The sequence below is a fragment of the Engystomops pustulosus genome, chromosome 9, assembly GCF_040894005.1.
Source record: "Engystomops pustulosus chromosome 9, aEngPut4.maternal, whole genome shotgun sequence".
NCBI classification, from domain to species: domain Eukaryota; kingdom Metazoa; phylum Chordata; class Amphibia; order Anura; family Leptodactylidae; genus Engystomops; species Engystomops pustulosus.
Window position 1 is genome coordinate 59,000,396 of NC_092419.1, and position 25,955 is coordinate 59,026,350.

Here is a 25,955-nt window from a genome sequence, read left to right on the forward strand (position 1 = left end):
TTCTGTATTAATCATGCCTGTCAAAAATCCTGCCATTCCTTGTTGAACACTATAAAATAAGAAACACTTAAGCAAATAATCACTTATCTGGTTGCATTATTCTATGTATACGCATAATTGTGGGGACTGTGTATATATCTAAATAGATTTTTGGAGGGATGTGTATATATCAATGTATTAATAGGGGGGGTTAGGCTGTGTATATATCAATGTGTTACTGGAGTGTTAGGCTGTGTATATATCTACGTGTTACGGGGGGCTGTGTATATACATGTTACTGGGGGTTCTGCTGTGTATTTACGTGTTACAAGTGGTGACGCTGTGTATATATGTGTTACTGGGGGTGGTGCTGTGTATATATGTGTTACTGGGGAGTGGCATTGTGCATTGAGGAGCTGGATATGTTCATTACTGGGGGAAGCTGTATATATTCATTGTTGGTGGGGAGCCGTATATTTATTGCTTGCAACATTTACTTTAGTAAAAAGAAATCTGGGAAGTGCCCCTACTAGTATGTCCCCCTACCAACCTTAATCTGACCCGGGTTATAATCTCACAGCGTCTAAAGGGCGCCATGGCCATACCATTTTCATTGTAACCAATTGGTAAGATCAAATTAGTTCTTTTTTTGCTCATCAATGTACACTCTGCACCCCGTCTTAACAAAAAAAAACAGAAATGTAGATACTTTTGCTAATTTATAAAACAAGAACAACTGAAATAGCACCTTTTGAGCAAAAACAGCCATGAGTCTACTTGGGAATGATGCAACAAGTTTTTCACATCTGAGTTTGGGGATCCTCTGCCATTCTTTTTTGCAGATGGACATTAATTTTAAAGTCTCTCTAGAGATGCTCACTGGGCCAACCATCAGCTGGGCCAACCAAGAATGGTCACAGAGTTGTTCTGAAACCAATGCTTTGTTATTTTAGCTGTGTTCTTAGGGTCATTGTCTTGTTGAAAGGTGAACCTTGGGACACGTTTGAGGTCCAGTAGACTATGGAAGAGGTTTTCATCCAGAATATCTCTGTACTTGGCCATATTCATCTTTCCTTCAATTACAACCAGTCGTCCTGTCCCTGCAGCTGAAAAATACCTGCTTAGCATGATTCTGCCACCACTATTTTTCACTGTTGGAATTGAATTTGGCTGGTGATGAGCAGTGCCTGTTTCTTTCTACATATACTGCTTAGAATTAACACCAAAATGTTCAATCTTTGTCTCATCAGACTATAGAATCTCATTTCTCATAGTCTGGGAGTCCTTCATTCGTTTTTTGGGCAAACTATATGCAGTTTTTCATTTGTTTTGCATTGAGCAGAGGCTTCCATCAGCATATTCTGCCATAAAGCCCTGACTGGTGAAGGGCAGCAGTGATAGTTGACTTTACAGAACTTTCTACCATCTCCCCTCTGGAGCTCAGCAACGATCTTGTTTTTTTTATTACCTCTCTCACCAAGGCCATTGTGCTCTAAGGAACTTTGAGCATTGAAGAAATTCTTTTGTAAATTTGGCCAGATCTTTGCCTTGCCACAACTCTGTCTCTGATCTCCTTGGACAGCTCCTTAGACCTCATGATTCTCATGTGCTCTGACATGCACTGTGAGCTGTGAGGTGTTATATAGTCAAGCAGGTCCCATTCCTAATAAAGTTTAACCCCGTGTGGGTGCATGGAGAGGGCTCACGGGCGTCTTTGGCGAGCGGCGATCCGTCGCCATGACAGCTTCGGGTCTTCCACAGACCAGAGGCTGCTTCAGGTTAACCTATCCATTACAATGTGCTAACAGCACATTGTAATGCATTAGGAGTAAAATCCCCATATACTGCCATACAGTAGCATAGCAGTATATGATAGGATCGTACAGGCAACATAGGGTTAAAGTACCCTAGGGAGTCTGAAAAATAGTAAAAATAATAGAGCTGATATAAATAAAAATAAACAGTAAAAATCATAAACACATGAGGTATTGATGCATCCGAAAATGCCCGATCTATCAAAATATAATAACGGTTTTTCACTGCGTTTAACCCCATAACAGAAAATCGCGCCAAAATTGCCATTTTTAAAAAAATTCTATAAAAAGTGATTAAAAGGTCATAAATTCCTAAAAATAACATTGTAAACGTCATCAAAATTTGGTATCCCCGTAATCCTACCAACCCAAAGAATAAAGAAGACATGTCATTTGGAGCATACAGTGAAATAGAAGAAGAAGAACCTACAGCAGGAAGAAACGCGTCAGGGAAGTTTTTGGGACTGCCCTTGTTAGGACGGGAGCTAACTACACCTGGGGGACAGGGACAGCTGTAGCCTTGTTGCAGGTCCTGATACTCTGGTTCCAACATATACAGGTATGTCCTTCATCATCTTAATGCTCCCGTCCATGCACGTACCCTGGAAACAGTACAGCTGACGATTGGACATTACTGCAGACCGCTATCAGTTGTGGTAAGAACCATCCTCTATGTCCTATTTGCAAGGTGTTTATTTGATGGCATGGTGCATGGCACCTTGAATATAACGGTCACGTTGCATCCCCACTGTTTGATCCACAACCGCTGGGGGTTGTGGTGACTAGTATAGTTGCCTAGGTTGGCTTCTATAGTACGGATTGATTTTATAATTCATAATTTGAGACTTTGAATGTTTTAAGGCATACTCAATAAAAGTTATAAGTTTTAGTTCACAGCCATGCTGATAAATTTTGGATATTGAGTGAACCAGAGGAAAAACGTCCTTTAATTGGGCCATATTGAGTGAACCAGAGGAAAAACGTCCTTTAATTGGGCCATATTGAGTGAACCAGAGGAAACACGTCCTTTAATTGGGCCATAAAAATATATGCTTTGTGTCTTGTCATACAGTGAAATACGTAAAATCCAAGCCCACAAGAATACGGCAACTAGCTCAGCTAGCTAAGAATGTGGGAGACTGCACTAAAAGTGCTCTGCCTGTGTATATTGGGGCACATTTACTAAGAATGTGGGAGACTGCACTAAAAGTGCTCTGTCTGTGTATATTGCTCAGTGCACCAGATTCATTAAGTACACTGGCCGACAGAGTTCTCCAACTTTTTCATAGTGCACCTTTAACATATGGCGTGCGACAGACTTTGCATGTTGAATCAGGAGCACGGTCCGTCTTAGCACCAGAAAACCACCTAATTTGTGTTCCATGGTGGCTAGTGCAGCTGTGCCACAAAACAGTCGCATGCAACACATTTGTGGTGCACGTTCTTTTAGGTGTAAAATAAGTGTTTGCACCGCAATGTGTTGCACATGACCATTTTGTGCTGCACACACACTTTAAATACCCGTGCAAGCAGTTTTCACCTAAAAGAACTTGCAAAGTCCATCAGAAAACTGGTGCAAAACCTTTAGTAAATGTGCCCCATTGTATCTTACATCCAGTGCATGCAGCCAAATATATTGTATATGTAGTGTTAAATTTTATAGGTTTTCTGGGTAGCATATGACATAAAAGTATTACCACTAGCTATATAATCACACGCCTTAGAACATTTGTGACCGCACTAATGACAACCAAGATCCAACCATGAGTATCCAACTGTAATTTCTTTTGCTACTGTTGAATACACTTGGGGTTAGGAAAGTGCACAATGGCACAATCACATTGTTCTATGACTGGGCATCACCTATAACACCTTAACAAAGGTACTTCTTCTGATGCATCCTGGTGTTGCTAGTGCTGGTCTGTGTTATCACAGTTCAACCCTCACAATAACACTCAAGATTGGAAATGCTCAGATCGCAGGTGTTTAACGCCTTAGACACTGCTGTTTAAAATGGACCTCAATGTCTAAGTGGGTGAAGAGGGATTGTACTTGCAGGATAACGATAAGTGACAGAGAGAGCTAACTGCCTCTGCATCCACTTATACTCTGTGGTCCATCTTTGACCACAGTGTAAAACAACTGGGATGTCACACTGTAGAGTGGGTTCACTGAAGGACCCCAGGGCTGCCTGTATTAACTTTCTATAAGACAAGGGCTAATAGATGCCTGTCAGTGGCTGACAATATATATGCTAAATAAGTCATATTCATTGAGCAGGGGCAGGGTAAGACAGTGTAACGGTCTGTAAAACCAGATCATTACCATAATTTGAAGTTGATTTTGGAAAGAGGGAGGCAATGGGTAACAAATACAATGGGGCACATTTACTAAGGGTCCGAATTGTGTTTTTCTGCCGGGTTTTTCAAATTTTACCATTTTGCGCCAAATTTACCCGGGTTTTTTGCGCACGCGATCGGATTATGTTGCATCAGTGCCGTCTTGCATGCAATGAAAAATGTGGCGTGGTTGTCGGAAAACCCGACGGATTCGGAAAAATCGGGCTGTTTTTAAAAAAAAAAGTGTTGCTTGACATGCACCACGAATAGGACGCTGAACTCTGGCGGATCTCGGCGCAGCAGCGACATCTGGTGGACATCGGGAGCACGACCTTAGTGAATCGCCGGAAAACCCGAATTCTCGGCGGAGAACGCGCCGCTGGATCGCAACAGGACCAGGTAAGTAAATGAGCCCCAATAAGTTTACCACAGTCACAGTGCCTCCATATCACACAACTGGTTGCAACAGAGCGCCGGAAATGGATCCTGGCAGCCAAGAGCATCAGTAACAGCTTCAACAGAGCACCTGAAATGTAAGTGATCACACCAGAGCCTTACCGCAAGTCAGGAGGAACACTGCACCAAGCCTGTAGTGGCAGCCACTACTAGGCAGCAAAAGTGGATTGACGGGCAGTGGGTTCTGCCAAACCCACACCAGCAGCACACCACTACTTCACCACAACACTGTTAGCGCCGCATCGACACCCCTCATGTAGTATCCCTACACTTGTATGTCTAGTCTGTGTCTATGTGTGATTGTGACTGGAATATTTTCATACTGTAAATGCTTCCCCTTATGTAATTTAATGTGTTTATGTAACATATATTTTGCTCTATCGCAATGTCCTGTAACTATGTTTGTATGAAACCAAGGAACTATCAACATGTAAGAATTGTTGGAACACTATGTACAAAATAATTTCCCCCCAGGGGAACAATAAAGTTTTATTGTTTGGTATTGTATTGGATCTATGAGTAAGTATCCCTGGTTTATCATGATTGATATTGATGGTAGATTTCCTTTAAGCTTATTTTGATCATGGATGAAGCTTATTTTTATTGTGGATTGGGCTGTTTGTATTTTGTCTTGTAAAAAGACATATAGATAATCAAAAAAACCTTTTTGCTTATTCCTCAGAATTACAACCACTGCTGCCTGCATGATGGATCTGCGCAGATACCCCCTGGATCAGCAGAATTGTACTCTAGAGATTGAGAGCTGTAAGTATTTTTCCATACTTCACCACCATTGTATGGGGTACTTAGTACCAGGATGCAGAACTAATCACATGGGAGACAATTGGTCCACACGCCTCCTGGTACTAGAGGATGGGTCCTCACCCAGAAATTGAATGAGGAGCTTGCTCGCTTAAGGGTGGTGTCCTGCCCAGCAGCTAGTGAGCTGTCAGAGCGTGTGTGAGAGAGAATAACACCTAGATTGCCTTTAACCACATTGAGAGGTAGGGTTTGTAGTTTTCATATTAGTTTCTTTTACTGCTGAGAGAGTACATGGGTCTGAACACCAAGAGCACCTTTAACTGCAGTGAGAAGAATGGTTTGTGGTTTTTCCATTGCTTCTGTTATCATTTTTACATAATTTTTAGTATTTTTTGTTATGTTATTATTTTAATTACTTTCCCTTTCAGATTGGAAGCTGGGCACCTCCTTGCTATTTTTACCAATTTTCAGCACTCTAGCCCTCACAAGCTCCACTGTACGGCCACAATCCGGGTCCCCATTGATTCAATGGGATGCATGTCAGGGTCAAAATTTGGCCTAAAGTCTGTGTCCCTAACCAAATGTCGTTTTAAAATTTGAATGAACCCAGGGAATGAAAATGCAAAAAATAAGTGCAATCCCATTAATTAAACTCGTGCTTCAGGCAAAAATGTTAAAAAAAAAGAACGAAAGAACATTAAAGATAGTGTAGCGTAATTAAAATAGTTAAATAACAAATCATGAATATTCACATATTTTATATTAAATTTATTTCTGCACACATTAATCTCATGATGTTTGTATTAGATGCAAGAAGTCTTTTGCAGTGCCAACATGTGAAATGGTGCGATGGATACAAAAGCAAAATAGTTTCATAGTTTATACGGTTGAAAAAAGACACTTGTCCATCAAGTTCAACCAAGGAAGGGTAGGGATTGGATGAGGAAGGGATTTAGGGGAAACAATCCTATATAGCATAACAATCAATGTTATTTAGGTGTAAAAAGGCATCTAGACCCTTCTTGAAGCTGTCCCTGCTGTGACCAGCGCCTGAGGCAGGCTATTCCACAGATTGACAGTTCTCGTAGTAAAAAAGCCTTGTCGCCTCCGGTGATTAAACCTTGGTTTCTCCAAACGGAGACAGTGCCCCCTCGTCTTTTGATTTGATTTAATCTGGAACAACTTATCACCATATTTTTTGTATGGACCATTCATATATTTATATAAATTAATCATGTCCCCTCGTAGTCGTCTCTTTTCCAGACTAAATAAATCTAGTTGTTTTAATCTCTCCTCATAACTAAGACCATCCATACCCCTTATCAGTTTTGTGGCTCTACGTTGAACCCTCTCCAGCTCCAGGGCATCCTTTTTATGGACCGGTGCCCAGAACTGGACAGCATATTCCAGGTGAGGCCGAACCAATGCCTTGTATAGTGGTAATATTACATCCCTATCACGAGAGTCCATTCCACTTTTGATACATGACATGATCCTACTAGCTTTAGAGGCAGCTGATTGACATTGCATGCTGTTATTTAATTTATGATCTACTAGTACCCCCAGGTCCTTCTCAACAAGGGACTCTCCCAGATTTTGCCTTTGGATTATTGGCCCCCAGGTGCATAACATTACATTTATCCACATTAAACCTCATTTGCCAAGTGGATGACCAAACATTCAGTTTGTCCAAGTCACCCTGCAGCCTATGAACATCCTCCATAGACTGTATTACACTACACAGTTTGGTGTCATCTGCAAAAATAGACACAGTGCTATTTATTCCTACCTCTATATCATTAATAAATATATTAAATAGTAGTGGGCCAAGCACAGAAACCTGGGGTACACCACTCATAACTGGTGACCATTCCGAGTAGGAATCATTGACCACAACTCTCTGGATACGATCCTTCAGCCAGTTCTCAATCCAATTGCAAATGATTTCTGCCAAACCAATAGCCATAATTTTACCCATCAGGCGTCTATGAGGGACAGTGTCAAATGCCTTTGCAAAGTCCAAGAACACAATATCTACAGCTGCTCCTCCATCCAGGCACCTGCTCACCTCTTCATAGAAGCAGATAAGGTTAGTTTAACAACTTCTATTCTTAGTAAACCCATGCTGTCTATCACTTATTATTCTATTTGATGTCACATACTCCAGTATATAGTCTTTTACTAACCCTTCCAACACTTTCCCCACAATGGAAGTTAAGCTTACAGGCCTGTAATTGCCTGGCGAAGTTCTAGAGCCCTTTTTATATATTGGCACCACATTTGCCTTGCGCCAGTCACTTGGCACCACACCAGACATTACGGAATCCCTGAAGATTATAGACAGTGGTACAGCAATAACAGAACTGAGTTCTTTAAGAATTCTGGGGTGTAACCCATCTGGTCCAGGAGCTTTGTACACATTGATTTTATTGAGCTTAAATTGGATAATGCCTACATTCAGCCAGTCTACTATATTACAGGGTGCATGACCCGAACTGGCACCACCCAAGTCAGAAGTTCTCTCTTCTATTGTATAAACGGAGCTAAAAAACCTATTAAGTATCTCCGCCTTCTCTTGGTCTCCAGTCACCGATGCCCCATTTTCAGAATAAAGAGGTCCAACCTGTTGTGACCTATTTTTTTTTGCATTGATATACCTAAAAAATTTCTTGGGATTTGTTTTTCTATCTTTAGCCACCTGTCTTTCATTTTGTATTTTGGCTGATTTGATTTCCTTTTTACAGATTTTGGTAAGTTTTTTGTAAGTATTGAAAGCCTCAGGTGACCCGTCAGATTTATATTTTTTAAATGCCCTCTTTTTCTCATTAATTGCCCTTTTAACTGTAGCTGTAAGCCACGAGGGGTGTAATCTAGCCCGTTTATACTTGTTACCTATTGGAATAAATTTAGAAGTATAAAAACCCAGGATAGATTTGAATTTCTCCCATTTAACATTAGTATCACCATGTGACAGTATCTGATCCTGTATTGCAGCCCTGAATTTTTGGAAATTAGCCCTCTTAAAATTTAAAGTTTTCGATTTTCCCACCTGTTTCTGTTTTTTAAAGTTTAAGAGGAACATAATTATATTATGATCGCTGTTCCCAAGGGGTTCCCGTATACTGACATTTTGGACAATCTCCGCATTGTTAGAAATCACAAGGTCCAACAATGCGTCACCTCTTGTGGGATCTTCTACAAGCTGCACCATAAAATTATCCTGAAGAATGTTCATAAAATGTCTCCCCTTCACAGATGAAGATGAGCCCTGACCCCAATTTATATTTGGAAAGTTAAAGTCTCCCATTATCACTACGGTCCCCTCCTGTGCAGCCCGCTCCATCTGTTTATATAGGTGACCCTCTATTTCAGAGATGTTAGGGGGTCTATATATTACACCAAAAATAATTTTCTCAAAGCTCTCTTAGCTTTGAATTTCAACCCACAAAGTTTCAGGCTCCTCACACTCTTCTGAGACCACTGTCTCATTCACAATCGCGTTTAAGTCTCTTCTGACATACAGACATACACCACCTCCCCTCCTATTTGCCCTGTCTTTCCGAAAGAGTGTAAAACCTTGAATATTAACACCCCAATCATGCGATGCATCAAGCCATGTCTCTGCTACACCAACAACATCTAACTGTTCCTCTAATATCAGAGCCTCGAGCTCGCCCATTTTGCCTGTGATACTTCTGGCATTTGTGAACATACAATTTAATTTTCCACAGTTATTTATCTGATTTAAAGTAATTTTACTGGTACATATATCCTCACCACTGTTCTGCAACTTGTGGATCTCCTTATCCACTGCCTTAGGCCCCCATACACCGCCCACCTCACCACCCACCAACATAACCTGCCCCCTCTCTGACCTGTCTACCCCTTCAGTGTCTTCCTTTTCCTCCTCCCCCGAAAATAAAGTAGATGATCTCTCTAGTATGCCGCCAATATCCCTGGGGGCTAATGATTGACTCCATTTAAAATGGTTCTATTTAGTAAAAGTGCATCTAGAGAAATAAATAGGTAGATGACCATGGGGCACATGTATCATAGTTTTGTCTCTCTGAGGTGAATTTTAGAGACGTTTAGCAGCTCTTTTTTGCACCTTATGTATGATGATGTGTGTGTGCATGCTCCAGTAAGGCACAGTCGGCGTCCGTCCACGTGTCACATGCTATTTCCGTGTAACACGGATTGGATCCAAAAGCACACGGTAGACTTCCGGCAGTGGCAGAGAGCTCTCCGGTGCCACGACCCAGCTGATCATCATATGTTCATTATATTTATGAATGAAGAGCCGAGACGGGGGGCGGTCTGCTTGCTGATGGGAGGTTACATGTTTATTTACCTGCACTTACATGTATTTTACACGGTTTGTACTATTCGTTTTCACTGTACATATATCCTATTAGGTCTGAGTAATCACATTCTCACTTATATACATAGTCTATTTATGTTTTGCAATTGGTATCTAATGTTTTACACGGTCCGTTGTAGACCAATGAGATGTATTGTTGGCCTTTATATGTTTGCTTGCTGGCCATATGCACTATGCTTGAGAAAGGCCCTGCGTGAGCTGAAACGTTGCCCATGGAATAAAGACACCCCAGCTGCCTGTTTTTGGAAGTCTAGAGAAATAAATAGATAGATGACCATGGGGCACATGAATCATAGTTTTGTCTCTCTGAGGGGAATTTGAGACGTTTGGCAGCTCTTTTTTGCACCTTATGTATGATCCATTTTTCACTTGTGATACATGGTCAGTTTTTCCTACCCTGGCAGGTGCAAATTTTGGCTTCTTTTTGAGACTTTTGTTGCAAATGTCTTAAATCCACATGGACATAAGCCACGTTATATACAGGCCACAGGTTATATACAGGAGTGGACACTGATAATTTGGGATTTAACATGTTTAATTTTTAATGCATTTTGAAACCTATTACAACAGCTGAGGAGAGGTGATTTTCCTAATTACATTACTGTTAACATTTGAATGTCCAAAACGCATAGTAAACGCAATGTTAACACATGCGTTTAAGTGGCGTTTAAATTGCATTTTGTAAACGCAAATGTTAACAGTAATGAAATAAGGCAAATCACCTCTCCTCAGCTGTTGTAATTACCGTATATGCTCGTGTATAAGCCGAGTTTTTCAGCACAAAAAATCTGCTGAAAAACGTCCCCTTGGCTTATTGATGAGTCTATTACGAACACTTAAAAAAAAAAAATAAACTTATATACTCACCCTCCGATGGCCCAATGCTCCACGCAGCTCCCGATGTCGGCCCGTCCCGTCTTTTCTTCCCCGTGGCTCTTCTTCTTTCTTCTTTCTTCTGTCATGGACGCGGCCATGTTTTCTTCCAGCAGGCGCATACTATGACGTGGCCGCTGCTGACGTCATAGTATGTACCTGCTGGAAGAAAACCTGCCGCGTCCATGACAGAAGAAAGAAGAGCCACGGGGAAGAAAAGACGGGACGGGCCGACATCGGAGAAGAAAGAAGACGGGACGCGCCGACATGCGGGACATGGGGGAGTATATAATTTTTTTTTTTTAATCGCTGGGTGGGGGGGGGGCAAGATGTATACTACTAGGGGCTGGCTGTATACTACATGGGGGCTGGCTGTATATTACATGGGGGCTGGCTGTATATTACATGGGGGCTGGCTGTATACTACTGGGGGCTGGCTGTATACTACTGGGGGCTGGCTGGCTGTATACTACTGGGGGCTGGCTGGCTGTATACTACCGGGGGCATGCTGGCTGTGTATACAGGGGGCTGGTGGCTGTATACTACTAGGGGCTGGCTGTATACTACATGGGGCTGGCTGGCTGTATACTACATGGGGCTGGCTGGCTGTATACTACATGGGGCTGGCTGGCTGTATACTACATGGGGATGGCTGGCTGTATACTACATGGGGCTGGCTGGCTGTATACTACATGGGGCTGGCTGGCTGTATACTGCTGGGGGCTGGCTGGCTGTATACTACTGGGGGCTGGCTGGCTGTACACTACATGGGGCTGGCTGTATGCTACAGGGGCTGGCTGTATACTACTGGGAGCTGGCTGAGTATATACAACTGGGGGCTTGCTGGCTATATACTGGGGGGGGGGGCTGTGACCAATGCATTTCCCACCCTCGGCTTATACTCAAGTCAATGGTTTTTCCAAGTTTTGCTGATAAAATGAGGGGTCTCGGCTTTTACTCTGGTCGGCTAATACTTGAGTATATACAGTAGTTTCAAAATGCATTAAAAACGCAATTAAACAGCTACGCGTGACCTCACGCTTAGAAGTAACCAATAAAAAAATTCAAAAATTTAAGCATTTTGACAAAAGAGGTTACTGTGCAAAATTTTATACAGTTAAAGCATGTGAAATAATTCCAATTTATATGTTAAAATCGGGTCCATGAAAAAAATTGCAAAAAAATTATGGAAAAACTGCAAAATGGAACAAAATACGGCAAAATGTCGCACGGAACATCTGGAAAGCATTCACACAGAAGGCACACTGCACAAAGGTGCAGACTAGGTGTGATTGAAACAGAAGAGTTAAACGTCACAAAAAAGGCAAAAGTCGCTAAAATTTGACAATTTGCCTACCTGAAACTTTGATACATGTGCCCCCATGTGTTGGTAAACCAACAGCTGTGTGCAGTTGACAGAGTGGGGGCATTCAGACGTACAAGCCATGATTTATTTCTAATTCCCAGTGCAGACACTGGAATTGTGACTATTTCTCCCTCTTTGCCAACTAGGGCAGGGAGGGGGTGCTGTCAGACCATAGAGTGGGCCAGTGAAAGGCGTGGACAAGCTTTAAGACAAGGTTCCTCGCCAAAGATATATCAAGAGGCCAGAGACTCCAACTCTGCCTGAGGGGCAGGGCCAACATCAGTCACTGTTAGATAGAGTGCAATCATATCTCATGTAAAGGTAAATCACAGAATTTTGATAATGGGATGTCTGCAGCCTAGTGCATGTAAAAGACAAGGTGAATATTGGGGAGAACATAATTAAACTGTTCCATCTCCGTGTCTACGTCTTTATTTTTTATACTTTTTGAAATAAACTTTGTTATTATCGCACCTTGTTGGATGCTTGATTTTAATCTATGGATCTGGTTGACCAGGTGCATAGCTCATTACAGGATTTGTGGTTTATAATGAGTTTTTTTCTATTTATGAAACTATAAAAAAGCAGCATTTTCCATTATTCTAATTTCAATATCTTTGTATGGGCTCATGCACACAAAAAAGAGTAGATCTTATTCCTAGCATTATTGAGAGCCTGGGCAGTCAATTCATATTTATATTGACGGGTATATGGTGCACACCTGCCATTGTTACATGGGATGTAAAGAACAGTCCACTGGACCATAGTTTGTGTCTCCGTAATACTATGTTCTGTGTAAATGTTGCATTTGACTGTATAAATGTGCAATAAGTATTCTCAGGTACTATGTTCTTATGCATTGTTTTTAATAAACTGATTTTTTCCCCCTGTAGATGGATACACAACTGATGACATAGAATTCTTCTGGCAGGGAGGGGAAGAGGCAGCAGTGACTGGGGTACCTGCTTTAGAATTGCCCCAGTTCAGTATTATTGAAACCAGACTGGTTACTAAAAAAGTTGTGTTTACAACAGGTAAGATTCTTTCACATATGACTTAAGGAAAATATTGTATAAAAATTCTATTTCAGTAGGGTATGTGGTAAACTACTTTTGTGTTTAAGCATAATTGTGTTTATGTTGTGAGTGTACATGCACCTGGAAAATGAAAAAATTAAAAATCCTGAAAATCCTGAAAAAGTTTCATGTTCCATAACTGATAAAGAGTTTCTTACAGATCTCTACATTTAAGGAAAATAGCCCTCATATTAACAAAATGCTGACTGTAGACATCATCTGGTGAGGGACTCAAATCTGCAACAACGTCTTTTGGTGTTGCTGCAGTTTCTCTTGCTCGTGCACCGATTGCAGGACTGGGTATTCATCTGCCGGGTACCAAAAGGGCATATAATGCTTAATATAAATCATGCTTTGGTTAGTCCCTAAATTATTTTATTTCTTTACAATCGTTTAGTTTATTTTACCTGGCTCCCTGTCAGAATCCTGTGTAAGTCCAGCATGGGGGTGGAGAGATCTAGCATTTGAAATCTAAATGGTTGTTTGCAGGGAGATGGAGGAGGAACAGAGAGAAAATGTGGAAGAGTCTGGTTTGAAGAGGAGTGAGGAGGGACACGAAAGGGAGGAGTTATGCCATTGAGGAGTTATGCCATTGACTGTTTAGATTTGAAATGACCCCCACACCCTGCACTCAGCACAGGATTCTGGCAGGGATCCATGTTTGATAAACTAAAGGACTGTAAAAAACTTCAACTATTTAAGGATTAACAAAAATAGGATTCATATTGAGCATTAGATGCCCTTTTGGAAATTGTCATTACTGAAAAATGCTCTTCGTGATGACAGGTTCCCTTTTAGGAGAAGTCGGCACTTCCACCGGCTCCACATGGGTTTCTGCGCACAGTTAGGATTTGATCAGGATTTTGCATCACTAATTTTTGCTGTAAGACATTGTAACATGACTAAGATGAAAAAGAACATACATTTCTAAGAAACATTTTCATTACTCTACATGTTACATGTTTTTATAGATATATAAACATCAAACATTTAGGAGAGGATGCCCCAGGGGAAGAGAACCCTGTTAATCGTGGTTGGTCATCGCTATTTTTTTAGCTAAAACCAGCAGTGTAACCTACACACAGAAAATGTTGAAGGAAAGATTTGCATCATGATTTGTAGCATTCCTGGATTTGGCTAAAAAATGTTGATGCAAAATTCTGATCGTGTGCAGATACCCTCAACACAGCGATCATGTGATCACTGGGTCTGAAATGGTTAACCGGAGTGTCTGATCAGACCAGTACAGCTAAGATAAGACATCTGCCCCCACAGGGGGCTGTTTACCCTTGTAAATAGGGCTGTTATAGATGCCGCATTAACAATGGAAAACTCGAAAGAAAAAGGAAACCATAGGGAAAAAAACGGTGAAAATGTCCCCCAGCGCTCGCATTCTCTGCTGGCCAGCTCACGTGCAGGCTTTGCTTCCTGCCTATTGTTGCTAAGTAGGAAGCCGCACATGTGCAGTGAGCCAGCCAGCAGAGTGCACAACTGCTCCGACGCTCACTGCGCATGGCAGCTGCAAGTGTCTAATGCATATTCATGATAGATCAGCCAGACAGCCGGATGACGTAGGAAAAGGAGGTGTGGATTTCATATGGTGACAGCAAGCTGCCAGACTCAAGCGTATGTACTACACCCACTTGGATACCAGGCAGAGAATCAATGTTCATGTTATTCTTATGCGAGTAGAGATTTTTTTAGGTGAAAAAGGGTTCTCTAATGCGATAAGGGCTATATGGAAACCTGCTCAAGAAAAAAATTTTGCAAATAGTGGTGAAAAGTTCCCTTTAAGGTAGAACCCCCATGTATGAAAATTCGCTAAAAATGCCTGGTCGTTAAAGCCTTTTTAAGCCTCATCATTATAGGGGTTTGCCTATGAACGAAAGTTCTTAAATTATAACCCTCTAGTGATGTTGACTAGAGATGAGCGAACATACTCGTCCGAGCTTGATGCTCGTTCGAGCATTAGCGTACTCGAAACTGCTCGTTGCTCGGACGAGTATTTCGCCAGCTCGAGAAAATGGCATCTCCCGCCGTTTTGCCAGGAGACTCTGCACTCCACCCAGCATCACATGGTACCCTTACACGTCGATAGCAGTGGTTGGCTGGCCAGATCAGGTGACCCTGGAATAGACTAGCCCCTGCCCGCGCTGCTCGGATCATTCTCTGTCTGGATGCCATTAGGGAGAGAGCTGCTGCTGGTCAGGGAAAGCGTTAGGCTGTTCTATTAGAATAGTGTTAGGCAGGAGTGATTCTACAAGAACCCAACAGCCCTTCTTAGGGCTACAATAACGTTTTATTTTACTTTTTTTTGTTTGCTTGTGGCTGGGCTTGCTGGCACTAGTAGTGCAGCTAGTACCATATTGTGAGGAATTTGCAGGGAGACTTGCTACCGTTGTGTTTAGCTCTTAGTGACACACATATCCACCTTAAACACCGAAGTGGGACAATTTATTAGGGGTTTGATTAGAATTAGGCAGAGTCTGCTGATTTATTTTTTTTTACCTTTATTTCTTTTTATAGCTCAAAGTCATATTGCAAAGCAGTGTGCTTTCACTGTAGGCTAGAAAATAGCCATAGGAGAACCCCAACGGCTTACTTAGGCCTACAATAGCGTTATATTTTCCTTTCTTTTGTTTTCTTGTGGCTGGGCTTGCTGGCATTAGTAGTGCAGCTAGTACCATATTGTGAGGAATTTGCTGGGAGACCTGCTACCGTTGTGTTTAGCTCTTAGTGACACGCATATCCACCTCAAACACCGAAGTGGGACAATTTATTAGGGGTTTGATTAGAATTAGGCAGAGTCTGCTGATTTATTTTTTTTTACCTTTATTTCTTTTTATACCTCAAAGTCATCAGGCACAGCACAAAATCCAGTTGTGTGCTGTCAGTGTAGGTTAGAAACTAGCCATAGCAATAGGATAGCATCGTTTTGTTTAAAAAAAATAAATAAAAAACACAAAAAAAAAAAATTTAAGTTTACACTTTAATTTGGAAAATGTTTAACCCGAAGGCTAGGGGTAGATGACGAGGGCGTGGACGTGGGCGTCCAACTACTGCAGGGGTCAGAGGCCGTGGTCCTGGGCGGGGTGAGACACCACCTGCTGATGAGGGAGCAGGGGAACGACGCAGAGCTCCCTAGGTTCATCATGTCTCAAGTTACTGGGACTCGTGGTACAGCACTGTTGAGGCCAGAACAGTGCGAAGAGGTGATGTCGTGGATTGCGGACAATGCTTCTAGCCATTTGTCCACCAGTCAGTCTTCCACGCAGTCCACCCATGTCACCGAAATCAGCACTCCTCCAGCTCCTCCACCTCAGCCTCCTTCCCCCCGGTCTGCCCCCTCCCAGCAAAATTTGGCATTTGAAACGGCATACTCTGAGGAACTGTTTTCTGGACCCTTCCCACAGTCACAAACCACTTGTCCGGTTGCTGCTGAGCAATTTTCCGATGCCCAGGTTTTCCACCGGTCGCAGTCTGTGGGTGATGATGACATTATTGACATAGTGGAAAAAGTGTGTAAAGAGGTGTCGGACGATGAGGAGACACGGTTGTCAGACAGTGGTGAAGTTGTTGTCAGGGCAGGAAGTCCGAGGGGGGAGCAGACTGAGGGATCGGAGGATGATGAGGTGACAGACCCAAGCTGGGTTGATAGGCCGGGTGAACACCGTGCTTCTGAGACTGAGGCGAGTCCTATAGCAGAACAGGTTGGAAGAGGCAGTGGTGGGGCCAGACGGAGAGGCAGGGCCAGAGCTGGTGCATCAGCGCCAAGTGTTGCCCGTAGTCAAGCTCCCGTGGCGAGGGCTAGATTTTCAGAAGTCTGGAGGTTCTTTAAAGAAACACCGGATGACCGACGGACTGTGGTATGCAACTTTTGCCAAACCAGGATCAGCAGGGGTTCCACCACTACTAGCTTAACTACCACCAGTATGCGCAGGCATCTGAATGCTAAACACCCCACTCAATGGCACCAAGCCCGTTCACCTCCGGCCGGGCACACCACTGCTCCTTCCCCTGTGTCATCTGCTAGTCAGCCCCCTGCCCAGGACCACGGCCCAAACACCTCCCGTGCGAAAACCCCATCTTCGCCTCCACAATCCTCCACAGCATCCACCAGCGTTCAGCTCTCCATACCCCAGACGCTGGAGTGCAAAAGGAAGTATAGCGCAACCCACCCACATGCCCAAGCCCTCAACGTCCACATATCCAAGTTGCTTAGCCTGGAGATGCTGCCCTATAGGCTGGTAGAGACCGAGGCCTTCGAAACCTCATGGCGGCGGCCGCCCCTCGGTATTCGGTCCCCAGCCGCCACTACTTTTCCCGATGTGCCGTCCCAGCCCTGCACAAGCACGTGTCAGAGAACATCATCCGTGCCCTGACCAACGCCGTTTCTGACAAGGTCCACCTGACCACGGACACGTGGACGAGTGCTGCCGGGCAGGGCCACTATATATCGCTGACGGCACATTGGGTTAACTTGGTGGAGGCTGGGACCGAGTCTGACCCTGGGGCTGGTCATATACTGCCGACGCCGAGGATTGCGGGGCCTACCTCGGTCCAGGTCTCAAAGGCCTACTATGCCTCCTCCTCCTCCCACCCCTCCTCCACCTCCTCCTCCGAATTACCATCCGTGGGCATGGCGCCATCAGTCGGTAGCTCTAGGCACAGCAGCAGTGCCGTCGCTGAGCGACAGCAGGCGGTGCTCAAAATGCTGAGCCTAGGCGATAAAAGGCACACCGCCCAAGAGCTATTACAGGGCATCACGGCGCAGACTCATCTGTGGCTGAACCTGAAGCCAGGCATGGTTGTGTGTGACAACGGCCGTAACCTGCTGGCGGCTCTGCAACTCGGCCCATGTGTTAAATCTCATAGTTCAGCATTTCCTCAAGGCATACCCCAATCTGTCTGATTTGCTCACGAAGGTGCGCCGCATCTGTGCGTATTTCAGGAAGTCCAGCACAGATGCTGCCACTCTCAGGGCAGCGCAGCGCCGCCTCCAACTGCCCGCTCACCGACTGTTGTGCGGCGTGCCCACGAGGTGGAATTCAACCATGTTATCCAGAGTTTACCAGCAGCGCAGAGCGATTGTAGACTGCCAGATGTCAACTTCCACCAGAACTGGTAGTCAGGTCAGTCAGCTTCCTCAAGTCTACAATGAGGAGTGGACGTGGATGTCTGATATCTGTCAGGTGCTGAGTAACTTTGAGGAGTCAACACAGATGGTCAGTGGCGATGCCGCCATCATCAGCCTCACCATCCCGCTGCTTGGCCTGTTGAAAAACTCTCTGGTCAGCATGAAGTTGCTGTTTTGGCACCTCTGGGGTCCGATCGGGACCCCAGAGAAGCCTGGAGGGTTTACCTTTTAAGATGGCGTCTGTGACGTCATCTTAAAGGCAAAGTGTCAGCCTATGCATCTGCATAGGCTGGCACTGATAATACCCTGCAATATATTAGTATTGCAGAGTATTATCAAGAACAAGCAATCAGATGATTGCTTGTTCATATCCCATGGTGGATCATGTAAAAAAATGTAAAAAAAAATGTTTTTCAATAAAAAAATTACTTTATAAATCACTAAAAATGCCCATAAGCCCCAAAACATATAAAGAGACATATAACACTCAAAAAAGTCTAAATCATAACACAAACCCCACATATATAGTATCACCGCGTCCGTAACAATCCATAGAATAAAACTAAATAACTATTGAACCCATATGATGAACGCCTTAAAAAAAAAACGTTAAAAACCCGCCAAAAATTATGATTTTTACCTATTATATCCCACTAAAAATGCAATAAAAAGTGATCAACAAAACATATCTACTCCAGAATGATACCTTTGCAAAGAACAACATGCCCCGCAAACAACAAGCCATCAACCAGCTCTGTAGCCAAAAACGTAACAATGTTATGCCACTTGGAAGACGGCGATGCAAAAATGATAGATTTTTCCCCACATTAGGGTTTTATTTGGCAAATTTAGTAAAACATAAGAAAAAATATTCATGTCTGGTATCCCCGTAATCGTATCGACCCATAGAATAAAGATAACATGATTATTAGGATATACGGTGAACACGAAAAAAAAAAAAGTAAAAAATCCAGTACAGAATTGATGCTTTTCTACTCATGACCTCAAAAAAAGTTCCTAAATTTTCAACAATAGGTTATACCAACCCCAAAATGGTAACACTGGGAAAAAGCATCTCGTCCCAAAAAAAAAATGCCATCACATGGCCCAAATAACGGAAAAGCGAAAATTTTATAGCCTTCAAAAGGGGGCAACGAGAAAACTAAAATTCTGGCAGCTGCAGGGTGCTCCTTCCCTTCTGTGCCTCGCTGTGCCCCCATAACACAAGTAACGGCCACATATGGGGGGTCGCTGCACTCAGGAGAAATTGTAGAACAAATTTTATGGTGAGTTTTCTCTTTTTATCTTTTGGAAATGTGTAAATTTTAGGGCTAAATGAACGTATAACCGACAAAATTTGACCATTCTAAATTTCACCGCCATTTTGATTCAATTACTATGAAGATCTCAAGGGGTTAACAATCTTTGTAAATGCTGTTTCTGATAGTTTGAGGGGTGCAGATTTGAAAATGGGTTGGTTATATAGGGGGTTTTTGTTGCTAAATATGTAAAATTTGATTTCAAACAGTATTTATCCCCAAAATAGTCAATTCTGAAAATACGGAAAATCGCTATTCGATTTGTAGGCCGCGTGACGTAAAAATAAATTATCCAAACATTTCAAAAATTATGAAAATGTAAAGTAGACAAATGGTAAATGTTATTCTGCAAGTTATTTAGGTGGTAAATCGATCTGCCTGAAAACGCGGTGATTTTGAATTTCGAAAATGGCAAATTTTTCTAAAAATTCATCATTTTTTTCTTTGTAAATAAACGCAAAACTTATCAGCCAAAATTTACCACTAAAATGAAGTACAACATGTGGGGAAAAAACATTCTCAGAATCACTTTGATAAGTAACAGTGTTCAAAAGTTATAACCATATAAAGAGACGCAGGTCAGAATCCAAAAAATGGGACTGAGCCTTAAGCTGTAAAATGGCTGCGTCCTTAAGGGGTTAATCCGTTTTATTGCTGTTTTTGCTTCCATCACTCAGTGATGTTCAGTGTAGAATTCCATAGTGTGGGTGGGGACTCTCTAAACAGGTACATTATGATCCCTTTGTGCTGACAATGTAGTTAGATTATCTGGGTACAGCTTTATCTACACTTTAATTTAGCTTCTGAACATTCTACTAGTGTCTGACACATAGAAATAGAGAGGTGTATATAACACACAATGACACTGCTAATTAAGCTATAACACACAGTGAGCTCTGCTACATGCCTATTTCTGCTGCTATAAAGATCGAATCTTATCTGTAGTTTGTAGAGTAAGTCTGTGCACAATGCTGCTTGCTGGCAAGACGTGTCTGTGAGTGTATGTGTGAGCTCCTCTTGTAATGCAGCAGGAGGGGCAGTGATCACACTGCATCCTGCAGACAGAAAAATCAATTCTTGACAAGAATCTGCATTTTACGGATTATAATTCCAACCTGTATCTATCAGTCCTGGTGTACCAGAACCAGTTGCCCCTGGTTTCTGACCCTGGATCTTAAGACTTAAGGGTCAGCAGACATCTTGTCTGATTCTGCAGAGCTGAGCTGTTCTCTGCCCCTAGCCCCCACTCTTGCATCCCAGGACGAGCTCACACACACTGATTTCTTGCCGGCCAACAACACATCACAGCGGGAAGAGAGCTACAAGCTACAGGCAGATCATATCTTTATCCAGGAAGGGGAAGGGAGGCACATCAGATCTGATAGTGGGTTATGGCAGGACAGAGATGTAGAGTTGAGAGTGTCATTGGGGCTTGTTAGAGATCTTTATTTAGGGCCTAACCGCCGTTATCAGTTGTACAGGCGACTTTCAAATTAACCCTTTCATGGTTGCCCTGGTACCAGGAACTTGAACATAAAACCAAGACAAGTCTCTTAGTGTATGTAAAAATCTTCTCCTTCGTTTAATATCTCAAATGCATAATATCACAGACAGAAGAGTCATCAAAGAGGCGTGAACAGAACACTGCAACGCTATTGGTCATGATGAATTTACCAGCACATTTCTCAGAAAAGGCTAATAAACCTTGTTTATACTAATTTCCTGAGAAGAAAGAGATAAACTGTCTCCAGAATCATAATATAATGTAGCATGAAGGACAGACTGGCTTCTCAATAAATATCAAAGGGAATTAGTTGGCAGGCGAGCAAACCGGTTACATAAAATGAAGTTTAAATCATGATATTAACTGGACAGTGCTTTGACCCCCGGCTAATATTTAAATTGGTGGACAGTAGTCAAAATGGCGTCTGAAACCAGTGCGATCTCCCTAACAGGCTTATATACCAAGTCTTGCGTGTTGCACTGTTGGACTGTGCGCTGTTTTCGGGATTTGCATGGCTTTGTCAGTTATTAACAGGTGCCTGGGCTGGGATTGTGTTCATTTTTGCGCACAGCTGCGCTGGCATTCATGCAACAGAAATTGTGGGGCGGGCTGTCAGGAGATCCAACTGATTCGAATTGAGCACAGGATTTAACTTTCAAATTTTGTTGCAAGACCAAGCACTTAAGGGGTGGAATGATGGGTGTGATCGAGATAGTATTCCATATATATATATATATATATATATATATATATATATATATATATATACACTCACCGGCCACTTTATTAAGTACACCATGCTAGTAACGGGTTGGACCCCCTTTTGCCTTCAGAACTGCCTCAATTCTTCGTGGCATAGATTCAACAAGGTGCTGGAAACATTCCTCAGAGATTTTGGTCCATATTGACATGATGGCATCACACAGTTGCCGGCTGCACATCCATGATGCGAATCTCCCGTTCCACCACATCCCAAAGATGCTCTAATGGATTTCACATTTTAAGAAGTTTTCTGAATAAATTTGAACATTTTATATCCACGTGGGTTTCGTTTGAAGCTGGATTTCTTCCTTCTTTTGTTTGTGCAAATTGTAGCCTCAGTTTCCTGTTCTTAGCTGAAAAGAGTGGCACCCGGTGTGGTCTTCTGCTGCTGTAGCCCATCTGCCTCAAAGTTCGACGTACTGTGCGTTTAGAGATGCTTTTCTGCCTACCTTGGTTGTAACGGGTGGCGATTTGAGTCACTGTTGCCTTTCTATCAGCTCGAACCAGTCCAGCCCACAGAACTGCCGCTCACTGGATGTTTTTCTTTTTCGGACCATACTCTGTAAACCCTAGAGATGGTTGTGCGTGAAAATCCCAGTAGATCAGCAGTTTCTGAAATATTCAGACCAGCCCTTCTGGCACCAACAACCATGCCACGTTCAAAGGCACTCAAATCCCCTTTCTTCCCCATACTGATGCTCGGTTTGAACTGCAGGAGATTGTCTTGACCATGTCTACATGCCTAAATGCACTGAGTTGCCGCCATGTGATTGGCTGATTAGAAATTAAGTGTTAACGAGCAGTTGGACAGGTGTACCTAATAAAGTGGCTGGTGAGATATATATAGATCTATGAGATCTATATAGATATTGTGGGAGATTTGGCCCAGTAGAGACCGTGGTAGCGGGGTGCTGTGATGCAGTTCAAGACAGTGACACCAAGGTACAGTCCAAAACAGGTCTCACCTGTGTTTATTGCAGCAGCAAAATAAAACAGCCTTTACATTCAGGCATTAAATAAACAAAAATCCTACCCGTCAGGGTGCTAACTATACAGGTGTTCACTAACTCACCACTATACAAAATCACTTGGCTGCTCCAGGCACAGAGGTCAGGGCTGTGTGCTCTCCAGCCTCCTTCCAGAGAGAGAGACAACACTTCCAGCTCTGCTGAGCGGTTTAAAAAAAAGACTGATTGGGCTGCTCCCATCACCTGTGTCCAAGGTGCTGGACACCCAACCTCAGCACTAAGGCCTTGCATAATAGCAAAACCTAGGGGAAACATACCGCCCATCCACAGTTAACCCCTTCAGTGTCTCACATACCCTCCCCCTCTGTTTGACCCTGTGGGGGCGAACACTTTTGGCCATCAGACAGTGGGTACGAGACAGGGCATCGGCATTCCCATGCAGCTTTCCTGCTCGATGTTCTACCGTGAATTTGAAATTCTGCAACATTAGGAACCACCTTGTGACCCTGGCGTTCCTCTCTTTGGCCTGACTCATCCAGGTGAGTGGAGATTGATCGGTCACTAGTGTAAACTGCCGCCCTATCAAGTAATACCTCAGGGATTCCAGAGCCCATTTTATCGCCAAGCACTCCCTCTCAACTATACTGTAGTTCTTCTCAGGAGGTGTGAGCTTGCGGCTCAGGAATGTCACGGGATGTTCCTCACCGTCCACTACTTGGGACAGGACAGCCCCTAAGCCCACGTCAGAAGCGTCAGTCTGCACAATAAAGGTCTTGGTGAAGTCAGGGGTGATCAGTACCGGTCCCTCGCACAAAACCATCTTAAGTCGCTGAAACGCCCCCTCAGCCTCTTCACTCCACTTTACCATCACCGCCCTGCTACCCTTGGTCAGGTCAGTCAGGGGTGCCGCTATGGTAGCAAAATCGGGGATAAATCGGCGATAATAGCCCACTATGCCTAGGAAAGCCCTCACTTGCTTCTTGCTCATAGGTCGTGGCCACTGCTGGATCGCCTCCACTTTATTTACTTGGGGTTTGATGACACCTCGCCCAATACGGTACCCCAGGTAACGGGCCTCTTCCAGACCCAGAGCACATTTTTGGGGGTTCGCTGTCAACCCTGCTGCCCTCAGGGAGTCTACCACTGCTTGCACCTTGGCCAGGTGACTCTCCCAATCGTTACTATAAACTATGATGTCATCCAGATAGGCCGAGGCATATCTCCGGTGAGGTTTTAGCACGAGATCCATTAACCTCTGGAATGTGGCGGGAGCCCCATGTAGCCCAAAGGGGAGTACCACGTACTGAAAAAGCCCATCAGGAGTAACAAAAGCGGTCTTCTCTTTGGCCCTGTCAGTAAGGGGTACCTGCCAATACCCTTTCGTCAGGTCAAGGGTGGAGAAGAATCTAGCCTGTCCAAGTCGTTCTATCAACTCGTCAACCCTGGGCATGGGATAAGAATCAAATTTGGACACCTCGTTCAACTTCCTAAAGTCATTGCAGAACCGTAGGGAACCATCAGGTTTGGGAATCAACACAATAGGACTCGACCAGTCACTTTTAGACTCCTCGATAACCCCCAGGTCTAACATCTGCCTGACTTCTTCGGATATGGCAAACCGGCGCGCTTCAGGGACCCGGTAGGGTTTTTGGTGTACCCGGATGTGGGGTTCGGTTATGATATCATGCTTGATGACTGAAGTACGTCCCGGTAACTTAGAGAACACATCCACATTTCGGAGCACAAACTCCTTCGCTTCCTGAATCTGGGCCCTGGAGAGGGACTCCGAGATCCGTACTTCAGGCACCTTGGCATCGGGTACACCTACCTCCGGTGTCCCCTTTTGGGGACAGACGCTTTTTCTACTCCCACGGCCATCAGGGACTCCCTTTCCCTCCATGGCTTTAGGAGGTTCACGTGGTATATCTGTTCAGGTTTCCTCCTCCCCGGCTGAGATACCTTGTAGGTTACCTCCCCTACTTTCTCCATGACCTCATATGGTCCTTGCCATTTTGCCAAGAACTTGCTCTCAACGGTGGGCACCAGAACTAGCACTCTGTCGCCTGGGTTAAAGGTCCTGAGTCTGGCTGACCTATTGTAGACCCTAGACTGGGCCTCTTGTGCCCTTGTCATGTGCTCCTTTACAAGGGGCATTACCGCCGCTATGCGGTCCTGCATAAGGGAGACGTGTTCTATCACACTACGGTGGGGGGTCCTCTCCTGTTCCCAGGTCTCCTTGGCTATATAAAAAAAGCCCACATGGGGAACGGCCATATAACAGCTCAAAGGGTGAGAAACCCGTGGAGGACTGGGGAACTTCACGTATGGCAAACATCAAATAGGGCAACAAACAATCCCAGTCCTTCCCATCCTTGCTGACCACCCTCTTTAGCATCCCCTTCAAGGTCTTGTTAAACCTCTCGACCAGGCCATCTGTCTGAGGATGATACACAGAGGTGCGGAGCTGTTTAACCTGCAGTAACTTACACATCTCCTTCATTACCCTAGACATGAAAGGGGTACCCTGGTCAGTCAAGATTTCCTTGGGGAGGCCTGTGCGTGAGAATACCTGGAACAGCTCCCTAGCAATATTTTTGGAGGAGGTGTTCCTTAATGGAATCGCCTCGGGATACCGCGTAGCGTAGTCCAGGATAACCAGGATGTATTGGTGCCCCCTTGAGGATTTGACTATGGGGCCAACCAGATCCATTGCAATCCGTTCAAATGGCACCTCTATGATTGGTAGCGGGACCAAAGGACTCCTGAAGTGGGACACCGGGGCAGTAAGTTGACACTCAGGGCAGGAGCTACAATACCGGTTTACCTCCTCCCACACCCCGGGCCAGAAAAATCTCTGCAGGATCCTCTCCCGGGTCTTCTCAGCACCTAAGTGCCCTCCCAGCACATGTTTGTGTGCCAACTCTAGCACCAGCCTACGGTGAGATTGGGGTACTACAAGTTTCGGGGGTATATTTTGTCAGCCCCTGGTATTTGGAGTACCCCATTTATCACCTTAACATTCTCCCGTGCTTTAAACAAGGTAGGGTCCTGTAGCTGTGCAGCCCCAAAATTCTCACGGGAAAACTCAAGGTCCGGCATGTCCGCCACCTCCTCGTGGCCCTCGACCTCACCAGCTAGGACCTCTAGGGGAGAGAATTCATCACATGGGGTCACCCCTACTGCTCAGCTGGTAACTCCTCTCGCTCAGCTACTCGCTCG

General features: G+C 44.0%; 1 protein-coding gene across 3 annotated transcripts in view; it reads left to right on the forward strand.

Moving 5' to 3' along the window:
- Nucleotides 1-25,955, forward strand: part of LOC140076600 (gamma-aminobutyric acid receptor subunit beta-4) — a 298,936-nt gene that overhangs the window by 241,298 nt on the left and 31,683 nt on the right. For all 3 annotated transcript variants that reach the window (XM_072123197.1, XM_072123198.1, XM_072123199.1), the window contains 2 exons: nt 5,271-5,353; nt 12,864-13,004. In XM_072123197.1, coding sequence (XP_071979298.1) covers nt 5,271-5,353; nt 12,864-13,004 — 224 coding nt within the window. The remainder of the gene's footprint in view (nt 1-5,270; nt 5,354-12,863; nt 13,005-25,955) is intronic.